The 18,805-nt window shown below is 35.4% G+C and overlaps 6 protein-coding genes across 8 annotated transcripts in view; 4 read left to right on the top strand and 2 right to left on the bottom strand.

The window, feature by feature from the left end:
* The window catches only part of LOC136408613 (uncharacterized), a 42,131-nt gene that overhangs the window by 20,791 nt on the left and 2,535 nt on the right, over window positions 1–18,805 (top strand). Inside the window, exons 2-3 of one of the 2 annotated variants that reach the window (XM_066389706.1) lie at window positions 17,772–17,823; window positions 18,446–18,752. In XM_066389706.1, the coding sequence (XP_066245803.1) occupies window positions 17,798–17,823; window positions 18,446–18,752 (333 nt within the window). In that variant the 5' untranslated portion in view covers window positions 17,772–17,797. Of the gene's footprint in view, window positions 1–17,660; window positions 17,824–18,445; window positions 18,753–18,805 lie in introns of those variants that run through there. The other variant, XM_066389705.1, reaches the window with a different exon arrangement.
* Sf3b1 (splicing factor 3b subunit 1) lies at window positions 96–7,327 on the top strand. Of its 2 annotated transcripts, XM_066389686.1 has the most exons (14): window positions 96–254; window positions 311–567; window positions 1,173–1,299; window positions 2,483–2,562; window positions 2,641–2,829; window positions 2,887–3,007; window positions 3,057–4,220; window positions 4,770–5,051; window positions 5,102–5,584; window positions 5,634–5,820; window positions 5,880–6,022; window positions 6,169–6,639; window positions 6,704–6,975; window positions 7,032–7,327. In XM_066389686.1, the coding sequence occupies exons 1-14, from the start codon at window positions 230–232 to the stop codon at window positions 7,188–7,190; spliced, it is 3,960 nt and encodes a 1,319-aa protein (XP_066245783.1). In that variant the 5' UTR covers window positions 96–229; the 3' UTR covers window positions 7,191–7,327. The 2 variants fall into 2 exon arrangements, with proteins under 2 accessions (XP_066245783.1, XP_066245784.1); XM_066389687.1 differs by lacking the exons at window positions 96–254; window positions 311–567 and adding an exon at window positions 2,015–2,075 and having other exon boundaries at window positions 1,176–1,753.
* Window positions 7,064–8,861, bottom strand: LOC136408605 (corepressor interacting with RBPJ 1). The gene is made up of 5 exons (XM_066389688.1): window positions 8,655–8,861; window positions 8,271–8,430; window positions 7,989–8,217; window positions 7,694–7,891; window positions 7,064–7,630 (listed from the first exon to the last, which is right to left on the bottom strand). The coding sequence occupies exons 1-5, from the start codon at window positions 8,724–8,726 to the stop codon at window positions 7,498–7,500; spliced, it is 792 nt and encodes a 263-aa protein (XP_066245785.1). The 5' UTR covers window positions 8,727–8,861; the 3' UTR covers window positions 7,064–7,497.
* On the top strand, window positions 9,829–11,446 carry LOC136408317 (putative serine protease F56F10.1). The gene has a single exon (XM_066389236.1). The coding sequence runs from the start codon at window positions 9,888–9,890 to the stop codon at window positions 11,415–11,417; it is 1,530 nt and encodes a 509-aa protein (XP_066245333.1). The 5' UTR covers window positions 9,829–9,887; the 3' UTR covers window positions 11,418–11,446.
* Window positions 11,762–17,210, top strand: LOC136408269 (peroxisomal acyl-coenzyme A oxidase 3-like). Its single transcript, XM_066389153.1, has 9 exons — window positions 11,762–12,032; window positions 13,727–14,035; window positions 14,094–14,413; window positions 14,469–14,748; window positions 14,811–15,054; window positions 16,085–16,321; window positions 16,378–16,532; window positions 16,592–16,882; window positions 16,936–17,210. The coding sequence occupies exons 1-9, from the start codon at window positions 11,913–11,915 to the stop codon at window positions 17,047–17,049; spliced, it is 2,070 nt and encodes a 689-aa protein (XP_066245250.1). The 5' UTR covers window positions 11,762–11,912; the 3' UTR covers window positions 17,050–17,210.
* LOC136408165 (EKC/KEOPS complex subunit TPRKB-like) lies at window positions 15,155–15,803 on the bottom strand. The gene has a single exon (XM_066389015.1). The coding sequence runs from the start codon at window positions 15,724–15,726 to the stop codon at window positions 15,202–15,204; it is 525 nt and encodes a 174-aa protein (XP_066245112.1). The 5' UTR covers window positions 15,727–15,803; the 3' UTR covers window positions 15,155–15,201.

Genomic DNA, 18,805 nt, shown 5'->3' with positions numbered 1-18,805 from the left:
GCGGTTATATTTATCTTTTAACCAATTACTTCCCGGAATGTCATGTCACATGCCATCAGGTGTCATTCAGCCATTTTCCATTCGATTTGTTTTGGAAGGAGGAAAACTCAATCCAACCCAACACAGAACCGCTTGAAGGCTTTTTATTTGCCAGTTTATTAAATCCATTTATCATTAATCGTGTTGTAAAAATTTCCCAAATTAATGGTCCACGTTTACTGCTAAAAACATGGAAGTTCCGCGTACACACGAGGGTAAATAAGCATTAAAAAAATTAGCGCTTTCTTGCAATCCATGCTCTTGTTTGTAGATATCGAGGCTCAGATTCGAGATTTGCAAAGCAAAAAGAAGGAATTACCTGTTGAAGAAACTGACAAAGGAGTTAGTTTAGGAGAGAGTGGCTATTTTGATAGTGAAATTTATGATGGAAAAGATAAAAAGTATGAGGGCTATGTAACGTCCATTGCTGCTAACGATGAAGTTGATGATGATGAGGAGGATGTGGGCTATTCCCAAAAACGAACCGGGCTAGGAGCTCCTGTGGCTTTGTTAAATGATGTTGCACAGGTAAGAAGCATATTAACTTCAGTAATCATCTCCCTATCTAAGAAATCAACAGTCTGATTTTAATTATTATTTTATCAAGTTTCAATATGTTTTTAAATAGGAGTTCAGAAAAGGTTAACCAATGAGGCAATTAAATTTTATAAATAATTAGAATTGGGGATAGGTGATGTATTGATCAGCATCCCAGTATCTTCACCCATTCTGGGCTTATGTTGGTTATAAAATTATTGTGACTTGTGCAGTGGTAAATTAATATGTATGAAGTTGCCATGACCAATACAGTTAAGCACAAACATATAAACTTGAGAAGTTTGGGAATATTAGTAAAATTGGAGAATACTAATGAGAATACACAGGATTCTGCACAAACTGTTATATGATACAGGGCTGTAAAAATAAATTAGTTGTATTTGCAATGATACAAATGTAATATGTATGCATGTTTAGAACACATTTCATACCTCTATAAAGTAAATAACTAATTTTTTTGCCCTACTCTATGACCACCACAAGGTTAAACAGATTCCAAAAGCAATACTCCAGATATAAACTTTCTTAGTAATAGATTATGATATATTATTATAATGGATGTATTTCATGTGCAGAGTGAAAAGGATTATGATCCGTTTGCCGATCGTCGAAGACTGACTATTGCAGACAGGGAAGATGAGTACAGACAGAAAAGACGGATTATGATTATTTCACCTGAAAGGGTTGATCCTTTTGCTGACGGTAAGTAATTCCATTACAGAGTATGAATATTTTACTATTTGTGATTTTTGTTTTAAGTATTGATATTTGATGAATTTTTCCTATGCAAAATGGCATAGCAAATAAGTAATTATGTTGTGACAAACACCTACTGTGACTTTATTAAATTTTGAAAGGAAGTCTTGTTTTCTCTCCTTATTGTAACATCAATATTAATGGAAGGAGCTAGAAATCAAAATTTTCTTAATTGGGGTATCAAGTGACAATGAATGAATGTGTAGAGTTGAATGTGACTGCTTAAAAGGTCCAGGCAAATAGCTATCTATACTCAACTTTTTGATAAGTGAATACTGCAACAAGAGACTAATTATTGCTCATTTTGTTCTCAATGGAGATCCAGATTTAGGTTTGACAAGATGAGGTTGAGGTAACTGCTGAACGGAATCTCGGCAAATATTACACTACCTAATTGATGGTAAAAGAAACCGGTTATCATTAAAAAAAAACCTTACAGTAGGCGATGAACCGTAAATTTAGAGCGTCGATTAAACTATTTGCTATTTACCATTAAACATTGAGCAACTGCTGATAACAGATGAAATTATTCAAGACTGCCTCTAATGCTTTAAAACCTACTTCAGTTTTTTTTTTAATGATTATCCTTTATATCAGTCCAAGTGTGAAAGGGTGTGTGTAATGTTCAGAAAATTATTAATTTACCCCAGCCTATTTTTAGGTTCAATTTGACCAACAGATTTCGAGAAAGCTCCGATTATTATGGGAGATCCAGCCAGCACGTACGTATATTATTTGATCGCCACATTTTCTTAAGAGAGCCATAATTGAAGATGATTCTTAAGATAAAATAATCAAAAGATTTTGTCTTTAATACAATTTCTTTTTGGTTGGGGAGTAATTAGTAATGTAGAAGGAAATGTGGTGTCAAATGATTTTTTAGTATTGGGAAGCTGAATAAAAATTTTACTTTTTTTGAAAATACTAGTTTTTTCTGTCGTATCGTATTCTATTTTTAATTCGTAAAATTACCTAAAAGTTAGTATTATTTAACAAACATTGCTTTTTATTCAGCTGAAAATTGTTTAACAGGAAACAATATCAAAAACTCCTGCCCATTTGGCAGTTTTATTTTGCCAACAAGTGCTTCTGTATACTAATTTTTTTTCTGGGTTTGCTCTGATTTCAGGTGGCAAAACTCCAGATATCAATGCCAGAGGGTACACACAGATTATGAAAGAAACCCTTTTGAAGGGTGAAGAAAATGAGGTACGTTTGTTTCAGGAATGAGAAGTCTTATTCTTAGCCACATGTGAGAGGGATATAACTAAATTTTGTTGGCCTTAGGTACGTCGAAAAATAGTGGAAAAAGCTAAAGAAGGAAGTTTGAAAGCACAAAACGGCGACGCGAAAGTTGCAACTAAAAAACGAGGTCGTTGGGATCAAACTGTCGAAGAGTCATTTGTGCCAGCCAAGAAGAAAACTTTGTCAGTTTCAACTCCGAGTACGGCTGCCACTCCTGTTTGGGAGGGAGATGTAAATATTCTAATGGCGACTAGTTGCAACTAATTTCAGACTTTTTTAATTGATTAGAAAACACCAGCCGATATTCGTTGGGACGAAACTCCAGGCCATAAAGGAAGTGAGACTCCTGGAGCGACTCCCGGACAATCCACTCGTATATGGGATGCCACTCCTGGCGCTGCGACACCCGGTAAATTTCTTTATTCTGTTTTTTTTTCACAATTAATTTATGTACTCAGGCCGCGAGACTCCGGGTCATGACAAAGCTTCTGCGCGAAGAAATCGTTGGGACGAAACACCGAAAACTGAAAGAGAAACTCCGGGGCATTCCAGCGGATGGGCAGAGACTCCAAGAACCGACAGAACCGGAGCAGACCTGATCCAGGAAACTCCCACTCCTGGAGCATCAAAACGGCGTTCTCGATGGGATGAAACACCATCCGCCGCTACTCCGTCAAATGCCACGATGACCCCTGGAGCAATGACTCCGCAAACTCCTCACGGAACTCCTGGACATGCTACCCCCATGCTAACTCCAGGTGGATCGACTCCTGTTGGGGTCAAAGCTATGGCTATGGGGACGCCCACTCCCGGACACTTGGCATCAATGACGCCCGAACAGTTACAGGCGTTTAGATGGGAACGGGAAATAGACGAAAGAAACCGGCCATATTCTGACGAAGAATTAGACGCCATGTTCCCTCCGGGCTACAAGGTGTTGCCACCCCCTGCGGGTTATATTCCCATACGAACACCGGCGAGAAAGCTCACAGCCACCCCTACCCCGTTAGTAGGAAACACTCCCGTAGGATTTTTTATTCAGGCCGAAGATAAAACTGCGAAATACATGGACAACCAACCCAAAGGCCAGAACTTACCTTTCATGAAGCCGGAGGACGCACAGTATTTCGATAAACTGCTGGTTGATGTAGACGAAGAAGCATTGAGCCCTGATGAACAGAAGGAGCGCAAAATCATGAAATTGTTACTAAAAATCAAAAACGGCACTCCGCCAATGAGGAAGGCGGCTCTAAGACAAATCACGGATAAAGCTCGAGAATTCGGCGCCGGCCCATTGTTCAACCAAATTTTGCCCCTTTTAATGAGTCCTACCCTCGAAGATCAAGAGCGGCATTTACTTGTCAAAGTCATCGACAGAATTCTATATAAGTTGGACGATTTGGTTAGACCTTATGTACACAAAATTTTGGTAGTCATCGAGCCGTTGTTGATCGATGAAGATTACTATGCTCGTGTGGAGGGTCGAGAGATCATTTCCAATCTCGCCAAGGCCGCAGGTTTGGCTACTATGATCTCCACTATGAGGCCTGACATTGACAACATCGATGAGTATGTGAGAAACACGACGGCTAGGGCGTTTGCCGTAGTTGCTTCTGCTTTGGGTGAGTATAATTGTTTTAATTTTTAACATATTTGAGCTTTCCTATTCATACTAATCAGTATTCGTGAAAGTTGTCATTTTGCCTCCTTTTGTTTATTTATAACAGATTGAGAACGAGTATCTAATAGTTCGAAGAGGGCTCGGTTGCCTCTAAATTAAGTGTCATAATTTCTTCATATTGACAAACTTTTATTAATATTTCTGATTCATTATTTTCCACGTCTTCTTCGGGGACGTGTCTTTGCAAGTGAACTCTAATTAATAATAATAATAAATAGCCTTCATTTCAAATTCAATAAAAATGTGATATATAAAATGCTTTGTTTTTCTTGAAGAAGGGGTTCCTTAGGAATCACTACTTTCACACTTCCTTTATAATGTATAATACTATGAAAAGTACAAAAATGAAAAAGAAACCCAATATAATCAGCGATATCATCTCCTCTCCTATTTCTATCACGTTTGTGTAATCCCTAATAGGCTATTACTATACACAAGTTATATGATATATCTAATTAGCTATCTGAAAATTCACTTCTGTTATTTTCAGGAATTCCTTCGCTACTGCCATTCTTAAAAGCTGTTTGCCGTTCAAAGAAATCCTGGCAGGCCCGTCACACGGGTATTAAAATTGTCCAACAAATTGCTATTCTGATGGGCTGTGCCATCTTACCCCATTTGAAATCGCTTGTCGAAATTATCGAACACGGTTTAGTGGACGAACAGCAAAAAGTACGTACTATCACCGCTTTGGGCATAGCAGCCTTAGCCGAAGCTGCCACTCCTTATGGAATTGAGAGTTTCGATTCTGTATTAAAACCATTGTGGAAAGGTATTTTACAAATTATTAATCTTAGAAAATGTCTAAAACGTTCTTGTTAGGTATTAGAACTCATCGAGGTAAAGGGTTAGCCGCTTTCCTGAAAGCCATCGGTTATTTGATTCCTCTTATGGACGCTGAATATGCGAATTATTATACCAGGGAAGTGATGTTGATTCTGATCAGAGAGTTTCAGTCTCCAGACGAAGAAATGAAGAAGATTGTGTTGAAAGTAGTGAAGCAGTGTTGCGCCACTGATGGTGTGGAGCCTCAGTATATTAAAGAAGAGATATTACCGCAGTTCTTTAAGCACTTTTGGAACCACCGAATGGCTTTGGATAGGAGGAATTATAGGCAATTGGTTGACACTACGGTTGAAATTGCTAATAAAGTGGGCGCATCTGAAATAATTAATAGAATAGTGGATGATCTCAAGGATGAGAATGAAGCCTACAGGAAAATGGTGATGGAGAGTATTGAAAAGATAATGGGCAACTTAGGAGCTGCTGATATAGATTCCCGGCTAGAAGAGCAACTTATTGATGGCAAGTATCTTTTTTTATGCTTCGTATCTTTCATTTTCTGTTTTTCTAGGTATACTATATGCGTTCCAAGAACAAACTACTGAAGATGTCGTAATGCTCAACGGCTTTGGCACGATAGTAAACCAGTTGGGCAAACGTGTGAAACCATATTTGCCTCAGATTTGCGGCACAATACTTTGGCGATTAAACAATAAATCTGCCAAAGTTCGACAGCAAGCTGCGGATTTAATTTCTAGGTAAAAATAACACACTTATTTTCAGTTTCGTACTTAAATTTACTTATTACTTAATGTAGGATTGCGGTGGTAATGAAGACTTGTCAAGAAGAGAAACTGATGGGTCACTTGGGAGTTGTGTTGTATGAGTATTTGGGCGAAGAATACCCTGAAGTGTTAGGGTCGATTCTGGGGGCTTTGAAAGCTATAGTGAATGTTATTGGTAAGATTTTTATTTTGAAAAGCGGCAAGTTGAAAAATTAATACATATACAGGGTTGTTATTGTTATACTTCTTGTGGACTCAATGATCTGAAAACGAATCTTTTGACATCTAAAATCTGTTTTTTTACTCTGTTTCTTCACTCAGGTATGACCAAAATGACTCCACCCATCAAAGACTTGTTGCCTCGCTTAACACCAATCTTGAAAAATCGTCACGAAAAAGTCCAGGAAAATTGCATTGACTTAGTAGGCCGTATAGCCGACAGGGGACCGGAATATGTCTCAGCTAGAGAATGGATGCGAATTTGTTTCGAACTCCTAGAGCTTCTAAAAGCACACAAAAAAGCAATTCGCAGAGCCACAGTAAATACTTTCGGCTACATTGCCAAGGCTATCGGTCCCCACGACGTTTTGGCAACTTTACTCAATAATCTGAAAGTACAGGAACGTCAGAACAGAGTATGCACTACAGTGGCTATTGCCATAGTGGCAGAAACTTGTTCCCCCTTCACCGTTTTACCGGCTTTGATGAACGAGTACCGAGTTCCTGAATTAAACGTCCAGAATGGAGTGTTGAAATCTCTTTCGTTCTTGTTTGAATACATTGGAGAAATGGGTAAAAAAATACATTTACTAAATTCATTTTTTCTAGCATATAAACTATCAATATTCGCTTTCAGGTAAGGACTACATATACGCAGTTGCTCCTCTCCTAGAAGATGCACTAATGGATCGTGACTTGGTACACAGACAAACTGCGTGCGCAGCAATAAAACACATGGCTCTTGGCGTATATGGTTTCGGCTGCGAAGATGCCTTGGTTCATCTTTTAAATTACGTGTGGCCGAATATATTCGAGACCTCTCCTCACCTAGTACAAGCATTTATGGATGCTATTGAGGGGATGAGAGTTGCTCTAGGACCCATTAAGATATTGCAGTATACATTACAAGTATGAATAATAGTTAATAACATAATTGGTGAAGAATAATGCATCTTTGTCTCTAGGGATTGTTCCACCCAGCAAGGAAAGTAAGAGATGTTTACTGGAAGATTTACAACTCGTTATATATTGGTGGACAAGATGCCCTAGTGGCTGGCTATCCCAGAATAGCAAACGATCCAAAGAATCAATATTTGCGATACGAGTTAGATTATAATTTGTAATTCAGTGAAATTTTAATGTATGTTTTATAACCTAAGTGTTGTAGTATGTATTGGAAGAGCACATTGGAATTTGCTTTTATTTTCACACATTTTAGAAGTTAATTGTTGTAATACATATACAGTATAGGGAAGTAGAACTGGTACAATTAATTTATTGCTCTCTTGGTTTTTTTTTAGTGAAATACTGACGATTCTCTATCCTTTATTTCACTCAACCACGTTGAAGCTAATCCATCATGAAGACACCTAAGTTTATATACATAAAAATGACGGTTTACCCTCAATAATAATAAACATATTGAAAACTTTATTTCCGATACTTCTTAGATTTAATCCTTGGATTTTCATCTTCACTTCCTTCATCTCTATTACTTGATTTCCTCTTTTTACCTTTCTCCTTTTCAGCTTTTCGTTCTCGCTTCTCTATTTTTTCAAGTTTCCTGTAACATTAAATAAGAGAGTTAGTTCAACTCAAACAAATGATACATTCAAAAAATACTTACTTCAACAGAGCTTTCTTTTGTTTCCTGTTCAATGACTTCAAGAACTTGGTTTCGTCATTCTCATCTTCGTCTTCACTCACTAATAGATGTTTATTAGCTTCAACAGTATTAACATGTTGCTTTTTCAATGCCAAACCATCTTCAAGCATTTGAGCGACTAAGGATTTCTCATCCATAATTGAAGAACTTTCCAAAGATCTAAAAATTTTGAAAATTCATTATAGAAAAATTTACAACACTAAATTAAGAGCATAGGGAAGAAAGGGGATTTTCAATATTTGGGTGTTTGAATTACCTGGCAGCGCTCATTGACAAACTATACATAGGGCATTCCTTGTCAGTGTTAATATGGCCCCACTTGTGGCATTTTATACATCTAACATTCCTGACTTGAATTCCAAATGGTTGATCTCTGATTTCTTGATCCCCTTTGCAGTAGCTCTCTCTGGGAGCATTATATTTTCTCTGCCACTCAAATTTATATTCTGGCTCATCATCTTCCTTCTCTCTTTCCTTACGGGCACCTACAATGGTATTAGTTTAAAGAGATATCTTCTCAGTAAATTAAAATATTTACCTGGTGGCGGCTCATACATGAAACTAACTGCAAGTTTGTCCTTGCTCTCCTTGCTGAGCATGGCCTTATTGTCATGCAAGTCCTGTTCCTTTTCATATTGCTGTCTCAGTTCTTCCTGCTTTTTCTTGTAGGCTTCAGCTTTTTGTTCTGCCATCCATACCTGAGAAACAACAATAAAGTGTTAATAGTGCTGTTGCAGAACTAATTCATTTCAATTATCTTAGTTGGACGAAACTGTGAAAGGGACTTCACCAATTTTATTGAGTAAGGCACATAAAGCTTTTTACACAAAATGTACAAAAGACATAAAAAAAACCCTATCCACTATTGCATTATGTTGCACAAATCCATCATGACTGGCCACCATTATTATTATAAACTTACCCTTTTGAGATTATCTCTGGAGGCAGGGTGGAAAAACTTTTTACACATATAATTGTTAAATCCTTTACCCATATTGTAGCGGTTGTTGGAAATTTACTAACGGAGAAATTGAAATATTTCAATTGGGGAAAAAGCGATTAAAGATAAATTAATATTACAGGTTCATAGAATCAAACAAGACATTGTGGTCGTGACGTAGTGATATTTAATTATTTAGGTTATACTATGAAAGCAACACTCTATTGAAGAAAATCCGAAAACTCCCGAATGCAGCCAGCAGCTTTGCGGTGTTGCCAAGTCAAATTAAAATTACGAGCATATTTTCTTGTAAAAATATAGGGTGGAGAAACTGATTTGTTATTACATGGATATTACTAATCCCCTCTTAATTTATTTATACAAATTATATGATAACTGTATAATATTCTCTTAATAATTATATAGTCATAACTAAAAATATATAAAATTGGCAGAGTTAGTCATGGCTAAAATTGTTGAGAAAATGAGCGCGATATTCGAACCAGGGATAATGGTATCATCGAATACGTTGATAGAATCACCATTTTGACGTGATTTAGTAGTTAATATGTTTTGCGACAATGTATTTCTAAATAAATTTCTCCCCTGCATAGGTTTTTTAAATAATTTTTAATCAATAATAAATCAGTTTCTCCCCTCCATAGTAGTATTTATTTTTACAACATAACACATTAATAATTTTTGAGCTGTCTTGACAACACCGCATTAGATGCGTTCGGGAACCTACGCCAGAATTGGTTGCTGGAACGAAACGCTTTTTCACACTCGTATTTTTCAGGTATGATGAGGAATGATGGTGTAGAGGGGCGGAGAGTATTTTCATTACGTCGCCGTCACTGGGGCTCACAGTGACTGAAACTGTTTTCGACTAAATATGATATGACTACCGTTCTGTGTTGATTTTTCTTTTCATAACATCAGTTTTTCAGTTTTAATGTGCAACAAACATAAACAGTTTTTGAAAACAAGTCGATATTATTATAAAGGGAAATCTAATACAAATATCTTTCATGATTAATCATTAATATATAACAGAAGCTAACTTAAGCACTCATTTTAATGATACGGATACCAGTTAACGACAGTAATCGTAATCTCATCTATGTTTTAAGTTAAACTTAAGTGCGTTCTGATAAGAAACAAAGAAGCTGAACAAACCAGTCAAACAAATCTGTGCTGTAATACAATCGCAAAATGTCTCTCTACTCAATTTTTATTTCTGTGCTTTTTCTTGTACTTCAGCTTTTAAGTTCAGTACATTCATGGCGGTTTTTTCACAACGGTCGAGTCACAGGTGGCAATCTTGGAAACCCTAGATATAACTCCATTGAGCAAAACTTCCAAGATGAACCAAGAAACTTCACTAGATGGTTTAGTCAAAACTTAAACCATTTTGATGTGGGAGACACTTCTATGTGGCAACAAAGGTACTATGTTAATGATGACTTCTGTGACCAAGATAAAAAGAATGTGGCTTTTCTGATGATTGGCGGTGAAGGTGAAGCCACAGATGTGTGGATGACAAATGGAGCATGGATTGAATATGCGAAACAGTTTAAGGCTTTACTGTTTCAACTAGAGCATCGATTTTATGGAAAAAGTCGTCCCACTGAAGATCTAAGTATTGACAATATGAAGTATTTAACCAGTGAACAAGCCTTAGCTGATTTAGCAGTTTTTGTGGATGCCATGAACAAAAAATATAATTTATCCTCAGATGTAAAATGGATTGCTTTTGGTGGGTCTTATCCAGGTTCTTTAGCTGCATGGGCAAGATTGAAATACCCTCACCTAATTCATGGAGCAGTGAGCACTAGTGGTCCGTTACTTGCCATTCCTGATTTCCAGGATTATTTCCAAGTGGTGGCAAATGATCTGCGAGATGTGGATGAAACATGTTACACCACAGTAAAAGCAGGATTTGCCCAGGTTGATTCACTTCTGCAAAGTAAAGATCTAATCAAACATTTAACATCCTTGTTTTACCTTTGTGATCCATTGGAAGAGAGCATTGGTAATGAGCAAGATATAGCAAATTTCTTTAGCACTTTGGCAGGCAACTTTGCGGGAATTGCCCAGTATAACAAAGACAATCGCCTCAGCACTAAAGGTACTGCCTTGGGCAATATAACTTTGGATACTGTTTGCAACATTATGAGCAATAATTCTGAAGTAGAAGAAATCAATAAACTTGCAGCTTTTAATAAGTTAATGTTAGATGCCACTAATCAGACATGCCTAGACTTCAAATATTCTAAAATGATTTCTGAGATGAAAAACATTAGTTTTGATGCTCCTACCTCAGAAGGGGCCAGACAGTGGACTTTTCAAACTTGCAATGAATTTGGTTTCTACCAAAGCTCAGACAAAAAACCCCAGGTATTTAGTGATAAATTTCCAGTAGATTTCTCCATCAAACAATGCCAAGACATATTTGGAATAAAATTCAACAACACATATTTGGACTATGTTACTGACCGAACAAATACTTTGTATGGGGCCTTGGACATTGAAGTCAATAATGTGGTATTTGTCCATGGTACTGTAGACCCTTGGCATGTACTTGGAATTACTTCAACGGTAACTCAAAATGCTCCTGCGATTTTAATTAAGGGTACTGCTCATTGCGCTGAAATGTATCCAGCTGCCGATGAGGATTTACCTCAGTTGAAGGCTGCTAGGGTTGAAATTGAACAACATATTCAGTCTTGGTTGGATCTTTAAATTTCACATGTTATATACTATTAAAATTAATGGTTAATAAATAAATAAGTTAAAAGTGAATAATCTTATCAATTTTATTTTTTCCTGCTTTAAAATTTCAAATTGTGTCCTATTAGATCTTGGACCAATAGTCGTTAAGTGACGTAAACTTGAGTTAATACTGATTAGTCTATTTTTTAATCATCCGTCAAAGAACAACCAATCAATATAATGACCAATGACATTTAATTGTCAAAAAGTCGACTGATTGGTTTGTCAAGTAAGTTGTGAATAGTGGTCCCACTTTCTCTAGGCCAAAGTTTAATCGAATTAATTATTTAACAGTATATTAATTATTAACATTTATATACAAATGTGACTGTGCGTATTTGCTTTAGGTTATTAAGAAGATTAAAGGTCAAGAAATTTGTTTACTTATTAAGGTGGAAAGTTATTACTTTAGTAGGACTAGTATACATGTGTCGTGTTTAAGTGAAAATATACACATTAGGAAGAATGGCAGAATTACTACAAGATTTTAAGAGTGGTCCACTTGATTATTACCGAAAAAAGGCATCTTTCGATTGGAAAAAGCTCAAAGTGTTTCTGGAAAGTGAGGATGTTATCAAATATCAGGTAAATAAAGAAGATACTGCTGATATAACATCAAATACTAATACCAAAAGTACGTGTGGTCCAGAGATCAAGGCTTTCGTCCCATTTAGGTAACCATCTCCTAAACTGTCCTTGCATGATAAACAGAAATTACATGTTGAACAAAGATGTAAGCATCTGAAAGGTATTTCCTCATACATATGATATTAGAAGATTATATTCAAGTAATATCTGAATCAGTATCTGTCTAAATATGTACTGAAAAACTCTCAGATGCTCCATAACTGTAACTAGTAAAAAAAACAGTTATTTAGAGGTATTAGCATGAATATGAGCGTTAATATTATCTTGGTAATACCATTATTCATATTATTAAATTTTTACTTCATATTGTATAACTTTAGTTTAAACTGTATCTATGGTTGAACTAGATATTTATTGACAATAAACTTCACATCTGAAACTTAAAACTTTAATTTAAATTTGAAACTAAGAGTGTACAAATTTGCCTTTAAGTAAAAGTTCAACCTGAACACATTCAGTGCCAAGCCAATTGGTAAAGTGATAATAATTTTTTCTCTGAATGAGAAACAAAGAGGTTTTTTCTTCTAAGCAACAGTGTAATATTAATATTTTTCTCTTTTCCTTACTGTTATCCATTGCAATACTTGTCAGTTAATATCAACTTTATCCCAAGCTTAAATACTTCCCAATCTGTCTTAAAACCACTCTTTTAATAATTCTTGTATATTAAAAATAAATAAAGCACAACAAATAAATAAAGCATAAAATTAAATAATTAATCCGATCCTTAATTTCCCGTTATCTTCACTCTAATTCTGATAGTACTGAGGCGCAGTTACAGTCAAAACCTTCTTGTAAGCAACTTGTGCTTCAGTGGGACATCTTTGAGTTTCCATGACAACATTGAAGCCGTGTCCATCGTCAGATTATTTCATAATTCTGATAGTGCCATCAGCTTCATTAAAAGAGTACTGGCCTATTGTGGGGTACCCCTCATGGTGTTCTTCTTGGGTGTGGTGGTCACTAGTGTGAGAGTCTTAAATACCACAGGAAAATTCATATTAGACTGATTCGAATTCTTCCTCTTGATGTGAGTTGTAAGTGCGGTATTGAGGGAAGGCGGTTACGACGGTGATGAGCAAATTGAAGGCGAGGATTCGGTAATATTTAATAATAAGTAGCACTAAAAATTGAATTTGGAACAGTCTACTTACATACTTTATTAACAGATTATTTTAAAAATAATATAGCTAGATTTCTGAGTAGAATTACTATAGTATGGAGAAAATAGTTATTGGTCTAGATATCTCTAAAAAATGTATGGTCAACTCAAAGCTAAAGATTTGAGTAATGATTGCTACCTTATAGATACCTAGTTAATCCCTATGATACTTTTTGGTCATAAATATATAATTATGTCGCGTGGGCTGATTCGTAAGGGAGATCTTGGTTAGAAGAATAGTTTCTTAATGCAGACATCTAATTACGCTTGAAATTTTCTGCATTGTCTTATCATTTTGATCGTTTTGTATTTTCGCCTCATTACACATTCTAATCGGAAGTTTGAAATCGCATGATCGAAGGTCACATGGTCATTAAACCTCGCAGATTTTAAAGAAATATTTTCTTAGGAAAGACATTATATAGTGTCTCAAATTCATTACAACATGTACTTTTTTATTGCCTACCAGAATGAACTCTACAAGGAGCTCCAGAAATATCCGGACTACCATCCAGATAATATTCACACCCCCAGTTTCGATGAGCAACGAAGAAGAGCATGTCGCCAGAATTTTATTTATAAATCTATAGAACTGCTCTCGATTTCTCATTTGATTCAAAACCTAAAATACCCTTCTACAGCAACTAGAATCATGATACAACTAGCACCTTCCTCTACCATTAAGTTCAGCGTTACTGACGCTCTCTTCAGCAACGTAATTCTTAGTATGGGATCTGCCAGGCATGAGCATTTTATGAATGATTCGGAGGCGGGCAGGGTAAAAATTACTTCCTTTTATTAAGAAAACCCAAGGAAATCTCCCTTCGTTGTTTTAGATTATTGGTTGTTATTGTTTAACAGAAATAGCCCATGGCAGTAATGCCAAAGGTATGCAAACAACTGCGACTTTTGACAAAGAAAAGCAGGCATTTATCATGAATAGCAAGAATTTTGAGTCGGCTAAATGCTGGGCCGGAGGTTTAGGACAAATGGCCACTCACGCTTTGGTTTATGCCCAATTGATCACTGAAAATGTGAACCATGGCTTGCACTGCTTCGTAGTCCCTATAAGAGACCCTAAAACGCTTCTGCCTTATCCAGGAGTAATTGTCGGCGACTTGGGTGAAAAGCTTGGGTTGAATGGTATTGATAATGGGTAATTTTTCTCTTAAAGTACTAAATAATCATAGTTCAACGTTATTTCTCAATAGATTTCTGATGTTTAACAATTACGAAATTCCAAGAATAAATCTGCTTAATAAAATCGGAGACGTTACCGAGCAAGGTGAATATGTAACGCCATTTAAAGACCCCAGTAAGAGACATGGGGCCGCTCTTGGGGCCCTCTCTATTGGAAGGGTAACAATCACCGCTATTTGTGAAGCTTTTGGCGTGAAAGCTTTAACTATTGCGATTAGATATGCAGGTGTGAGAAAGCAATTTGGACCCGACGACGATTCAGAAGTACCATTAATGGAATATCAGACACATGTAATTAATTGAACACTGACAAATTTATAACAGTTATAAAAATGAAGCATTTCCATTTTTAGCAATATCGACTGCTTCCTTACTTAGCAGCAGCATACGTGCTTAGAATTTTTTCTACGAAATTGTTTGAAGTGCAATACCAGTTTTCCATAGATTCAGTATTAGGAATGGACAAAGAGCAACTACCAGATAGGGGCACAGAATTGCATGCTATATCATCAGCTTCCAAACCGATTTCAGGTTGGACTATGAAGGAGGCAATTCAGGAGTGTAGAGAGGCATGTGGTGGTCATGGATATTTGAAAGGTAAAAAAGATTAATAAAAGGATTTTTCGGCTTGTTAACTCAGTTGTGAAAGCGTTTAAGTTAGATGTGATGGCTCAATTTTATAACTAAAAACATCAGGTTTCTCAATAGTAAAATTTTTCCTGCCCTTCTTATTCAACAACTTTATTATTCTTTAACAGCTATTCGACTAACAACTGAATCTAAAAGGTCTACATTATGATACTCTGCATCACTAATTTTATAAATTTTTCTAATTGCATGTATGTCACTAGTACAACCCAGCTCTGAAATATCAAGGATGTTACCCTTTACCAATGCAAAAATATTGTCTGACATTTCCAAATCACTTTTGCTACCATTGTTTTCTAATGTAACCACCAGCAAACTCGTACTTTTGTCATCCACCCCAAATTTTAATAAACTCTGACTGATATTTGATGATGGAGACAAATTATACAGCATTTCAGTAAATATGCTCTTGGTGGTTCGTTTTTTACTTGTTAATGTTTTATTAGCTGCTATAACCACTTGAAAGGGATCGCAGATTAGTTCAGGTTTTATTATAGTGCATTGAAGCTCTCCATTCATAATTTGTTTTCGCAGGTCTATGGTGTTTTTAACATTTTCATACAGCTGCATTTTTAAGGTTTTCCCAGTCGAAGGGTCTAATTCTACTGCGTAATATGCCATATTCTAGAATTTGTATAAGATAATGATTTTTCATGCTTACCGAAAGCAAATTTAAGTTTAGATCTTACCATTCAAGGTTTTTTTACAAAATTCCAAATGTTTTTATATTTTGAGGTTAGAACTTATTCAGTGATCAGCTGTCATGACTGTCAGCCCAATTTTTCGAACAGCTGACAAGTGTTTGTTGGTTCTAATTACTCCAAACGGTTATCAGAGTAGATGTGGTTATAGGGTTAAAAAAATAGGGACCTTTTGAACAGTTTCAATATTAGCTCCAAATTCATAGTGCCTTACCGTAATACTACTAATGAATGTCGATGACCCGAATTTTTGTCGCCAACTTTCATCGTTTTTTTAGCTGCCGGAATAGGGGAGATTCGCAACGACCATGACGCAAACTTAACTTATGAAGGGGAGAATCACGTTTTAATTCAACAAACCAGTAACTGGCTGCTTAAATTGTGGTCGTTAGTGTTGCAAAATCAACCTATTTCAACGCCACTGGAGTCTGCGAGCTTTTTATCAAACGCACCTCACATACTGCGTAACACTAAAATTAGAGCTAGAACTCCAGACGAATTATGTTTACCAGAAAGTAATTGAATTATATTTTAAGTCTTGTACTCTTTAATCGTTATTTGATGTTTTTAGATATCATTTCTATTTACCAATGGCTAACGTGCTTCCTTTTACAACGTACGCACAACAAATTGGAAGCTGAGCTACAGCAAAGGAAACATTTGTTCTGGGCTAAAAATGACAATCAAGTATTCTACGCAAAGAATGTGTCCATAGCATATATACAAGTTAGTTCACACACGGAATTGTTGAAATAACTACCCACTGATTAAATTTTTTTTTGCAGCATCTTATGTTAAAAACGATGTTAGATAAAGTGTCAGAAACTGCCGATCCGGAACTCCGAAACGTGTTGTTGAAATTGTTTGCATTGTATGCCGTTTTTTCATTGGACAAATACCATTTAGGAACGTTATACCAAGGCGGAGTGTTCGAGGGAGTAGATCTAGCAACATTAATCCAGGACTCCATTTTAAAACTCTGTTTCGAACTTAAGAATGATGCGGTTTCTCTAGTGGACGTCCTGGCACCTCCGGATTTTATCCTCAACTCTGTATTGGGATCGTCAGATGGACAAGTATAATATTGACTATATGGAGTTTTGTCAGTTTCATTCATTATCTATTTTAGGTTTATAAAAAACTACAATCCGCAGTATTTAGATCGCCATATGCGATGAGCAGGCCCAACTGGTGGCAGGACATTACCAACTGGAAAGAAAATGTACTTAAAAACAAGTTGTAGCTTCCTTTTTTCTGGGGGCGACAATAATTTTGTATTGTATTTTCAACTTATTATTGTTATATATTTTTTATGTTCATGGTTATTTATTACATTATGCAATGTTGCATATTATAATTATACAGTTTATAGTTTAATGGGGGTGTATGTAAGTGCAATGATTATGCTAAGATTAAGCGTACTATTGGAACTATTTTCATCAAGAATATAACGTAATTTTTTTAGCAACGGGAATTTTTTTATCCATTTGTTACTTATCGTCAGATATCTGATTGTTATTTTTGTCCAATAATCCATAATTCCTTTCTTTTCAAAGTCAACTAAAAAACAAAATATTAAGAAAAACTGTGCCGATAATGTAGTTTCAAAAAGTCACAATAAACACCAAAATTTTGGAAATAAACACGATATGATTGGTTCAAGTATCTAAACACTGCAGTACAAGGAGGGGAAGGAGTGGCAAACTAATTTTATTTTTAATTTCTGAACATGATTCGGATTTGACAACTAACGCAAATAACAAAGCTGAGATTTGACACTTGTAAGGTCACTAAGAAAATAGGTTAAGTAATCAAGTTTTGATATGATTTTAATTAAGTTTTTTCAAAAGAACAATTAACTTAAAATGAAATACAAACAACGTATTAACAACGCATAAAAAATTTTCTGTCGACAAGTACCATGTAGAGTAAAAGTTTTATGAAGTGGTCGATTGTCATGAGAAGAAATAAAATACAATAAAGGTTAAATTATGGAAGAATTTTTAAACATTAATTGGTAAGTAAGCTCCTTGTGGATATATAAGGTGTTCCAGAATGATTAGACAAGCAATTTCTATATTCTCTTTCTCTCTTCTCTATCTCAAAATCTCTTCGAACTACAAAAATGGTTTAAATAAAATAGTTATAAGATTGTGTTGTTGAATCATGGCTTAAGCTCAGTTCTATTAAGTCCTATCTTCTTATATATAAATACACATATAATACACCAATCTCTTAAATATCTTCTGTATATTTTTTCTATTTTCATTTTCATATTACCTTTGTTTTAGGACAGAGATAGAGTTGTCGTTGAAGCATTAACAATGATTTTCGAATTATTTTGGGACATTCTGTATAGATATAGATTCAATTAGTATTATAAGTATTGACAAAAATTAATAAAATGGACGGATTATTTTCACCTCTACTGTATAGTGTTAATTGTAGAATTTTATTAATCAAATAATATAGATATTCTGTAAGACTAGGAGAGAAAATTTTTATTAAATAACATTGATATCTCACTCTTAACGTATCTTGAACTCATTACATAAATACTTCTGAGGTAATAAAAAATTATACAATTTATTCCATATGAGAAATTCACCAGCCATGACCTTTTTTGTATCATTTTTCAGGAGGCTAAATGTATTGTCAACTTTTGATCCTGAAAATGCGTTTATCAGTGAAGAAATCATTGCAGGGTCTTTTGTGTACAAATCCTTCGAAGATAATTCTCTATTTGTACCAAAAAAGAAAGTGCAAAAGTTGAAGAAACATTTAACTGACCGTATACCAGGCGCATCCCATATTGAAACTAAAAAAAAGTCAGCACTTGATCATTGGGCACATGAGATTTGCTTAAATGCCTTGCATATATTTAAGTCTGGAAAGGATCCTTCGAAATATTCTCAATCTGAACAATTCTCTATAAAGATTTTCAGTGTAAGTTAAAGGAATGAATATTTCATATTCTATTCTACAAACTATTATGTGTA

Source organism: Euwallacea similis, chromosome 4 (genome assembly GCF_039881205.1).
Source record: "Euwallacea similis isolate ESF13 chromosome 4, ESF131.1, whole genome shotgun sequence".
Lineage (NCBI taxonomy): Eukaryota > Metazoa > Arthropoda > Insecta > Coleoptera > Curculionidae > Euwallacea > Euwallacea similis.
The sequence above is the reverse complement of the archived record's forward strand: the minus strand, read 5'-3'. Positions and strand labels throughout refer to the sequence as shown.

Bases quoted from the DNA above. Each gene is read 5' to 3' on its own strand.
- Sf3b1 (XM_066389686.1), top strand. From the start codon at position 230: ATGGAAGTTCCGCGTACACACGAGG. The intron at 1,300-2,482 runs GTAAGTAATTCC...CTCTGATTTCAG, and splicing joins GGTTGATCCTTTTGCTGACG to GTGGCAAAACTCCAGATATC. The intron at 6,023-6,168 runs GTAAGATTTTTA...TTCTTCACTCAG, and splicing joins AGCTATAGTGAATGTTATTG to GTATGACCAAAATGACTCCA.
- LOC136408605 (XM_066389688.1), bottom strand. From the start codon at position 8,726: ATGGGTAAAGGATTTAACAATTATATGTGTAAAAAGTTTTTCCACCCT. The intron at 8,431-8,654 runs GTAAGTTTATAA...GTTGTTTCTCAG, and splicing joins CCAGAGATAATCTCAAAAGG to GTATGGATGGCAGAACAAAA. The intron at 8,218-8,270 runs GTAAATATTTTA...ATACCATTGTAG, and splicing joins CATGTATGAGCCGCCACCAG to GTGCCCGTAAGGAAAGAGAG.
- LOC136408317 (XM_066389236.1), top strand. From the start codon at position 9,888: ATGTCTCTCTACTCAATTTTTATTTCTGTGCTTTTTCTTGTACTTCAG.
- LOC136408269 (XM_066389153.1), top strand. From the start codon at position 11,913: ATGGCAGAATTACTACAAGATTTTAAGAGTGGTCCACTTGATTATTAC. The intron at 14,036-14,093 runs GTAAAAATTACT...TCGTTGTTTTAG, and splicing joins ATGATTCGGAGGCGGGCAGG to ATTATTGGTTGTTATTGTTT. The intron at 15,055-16,084 runs GTAAAAAAGATT...TCGTTTTTTTAG, and splicing joins TGGTCATGGATATTTGAAAG to CTGCCGGAATAGGGGAGATT.
- LOC136408165 (XM_066389015.1), bottom strand. From the start codon at position 15,726: ATGGCATATTACGCAGTAGAATTAGACCCTTCGACTGGGAAAACCTTA.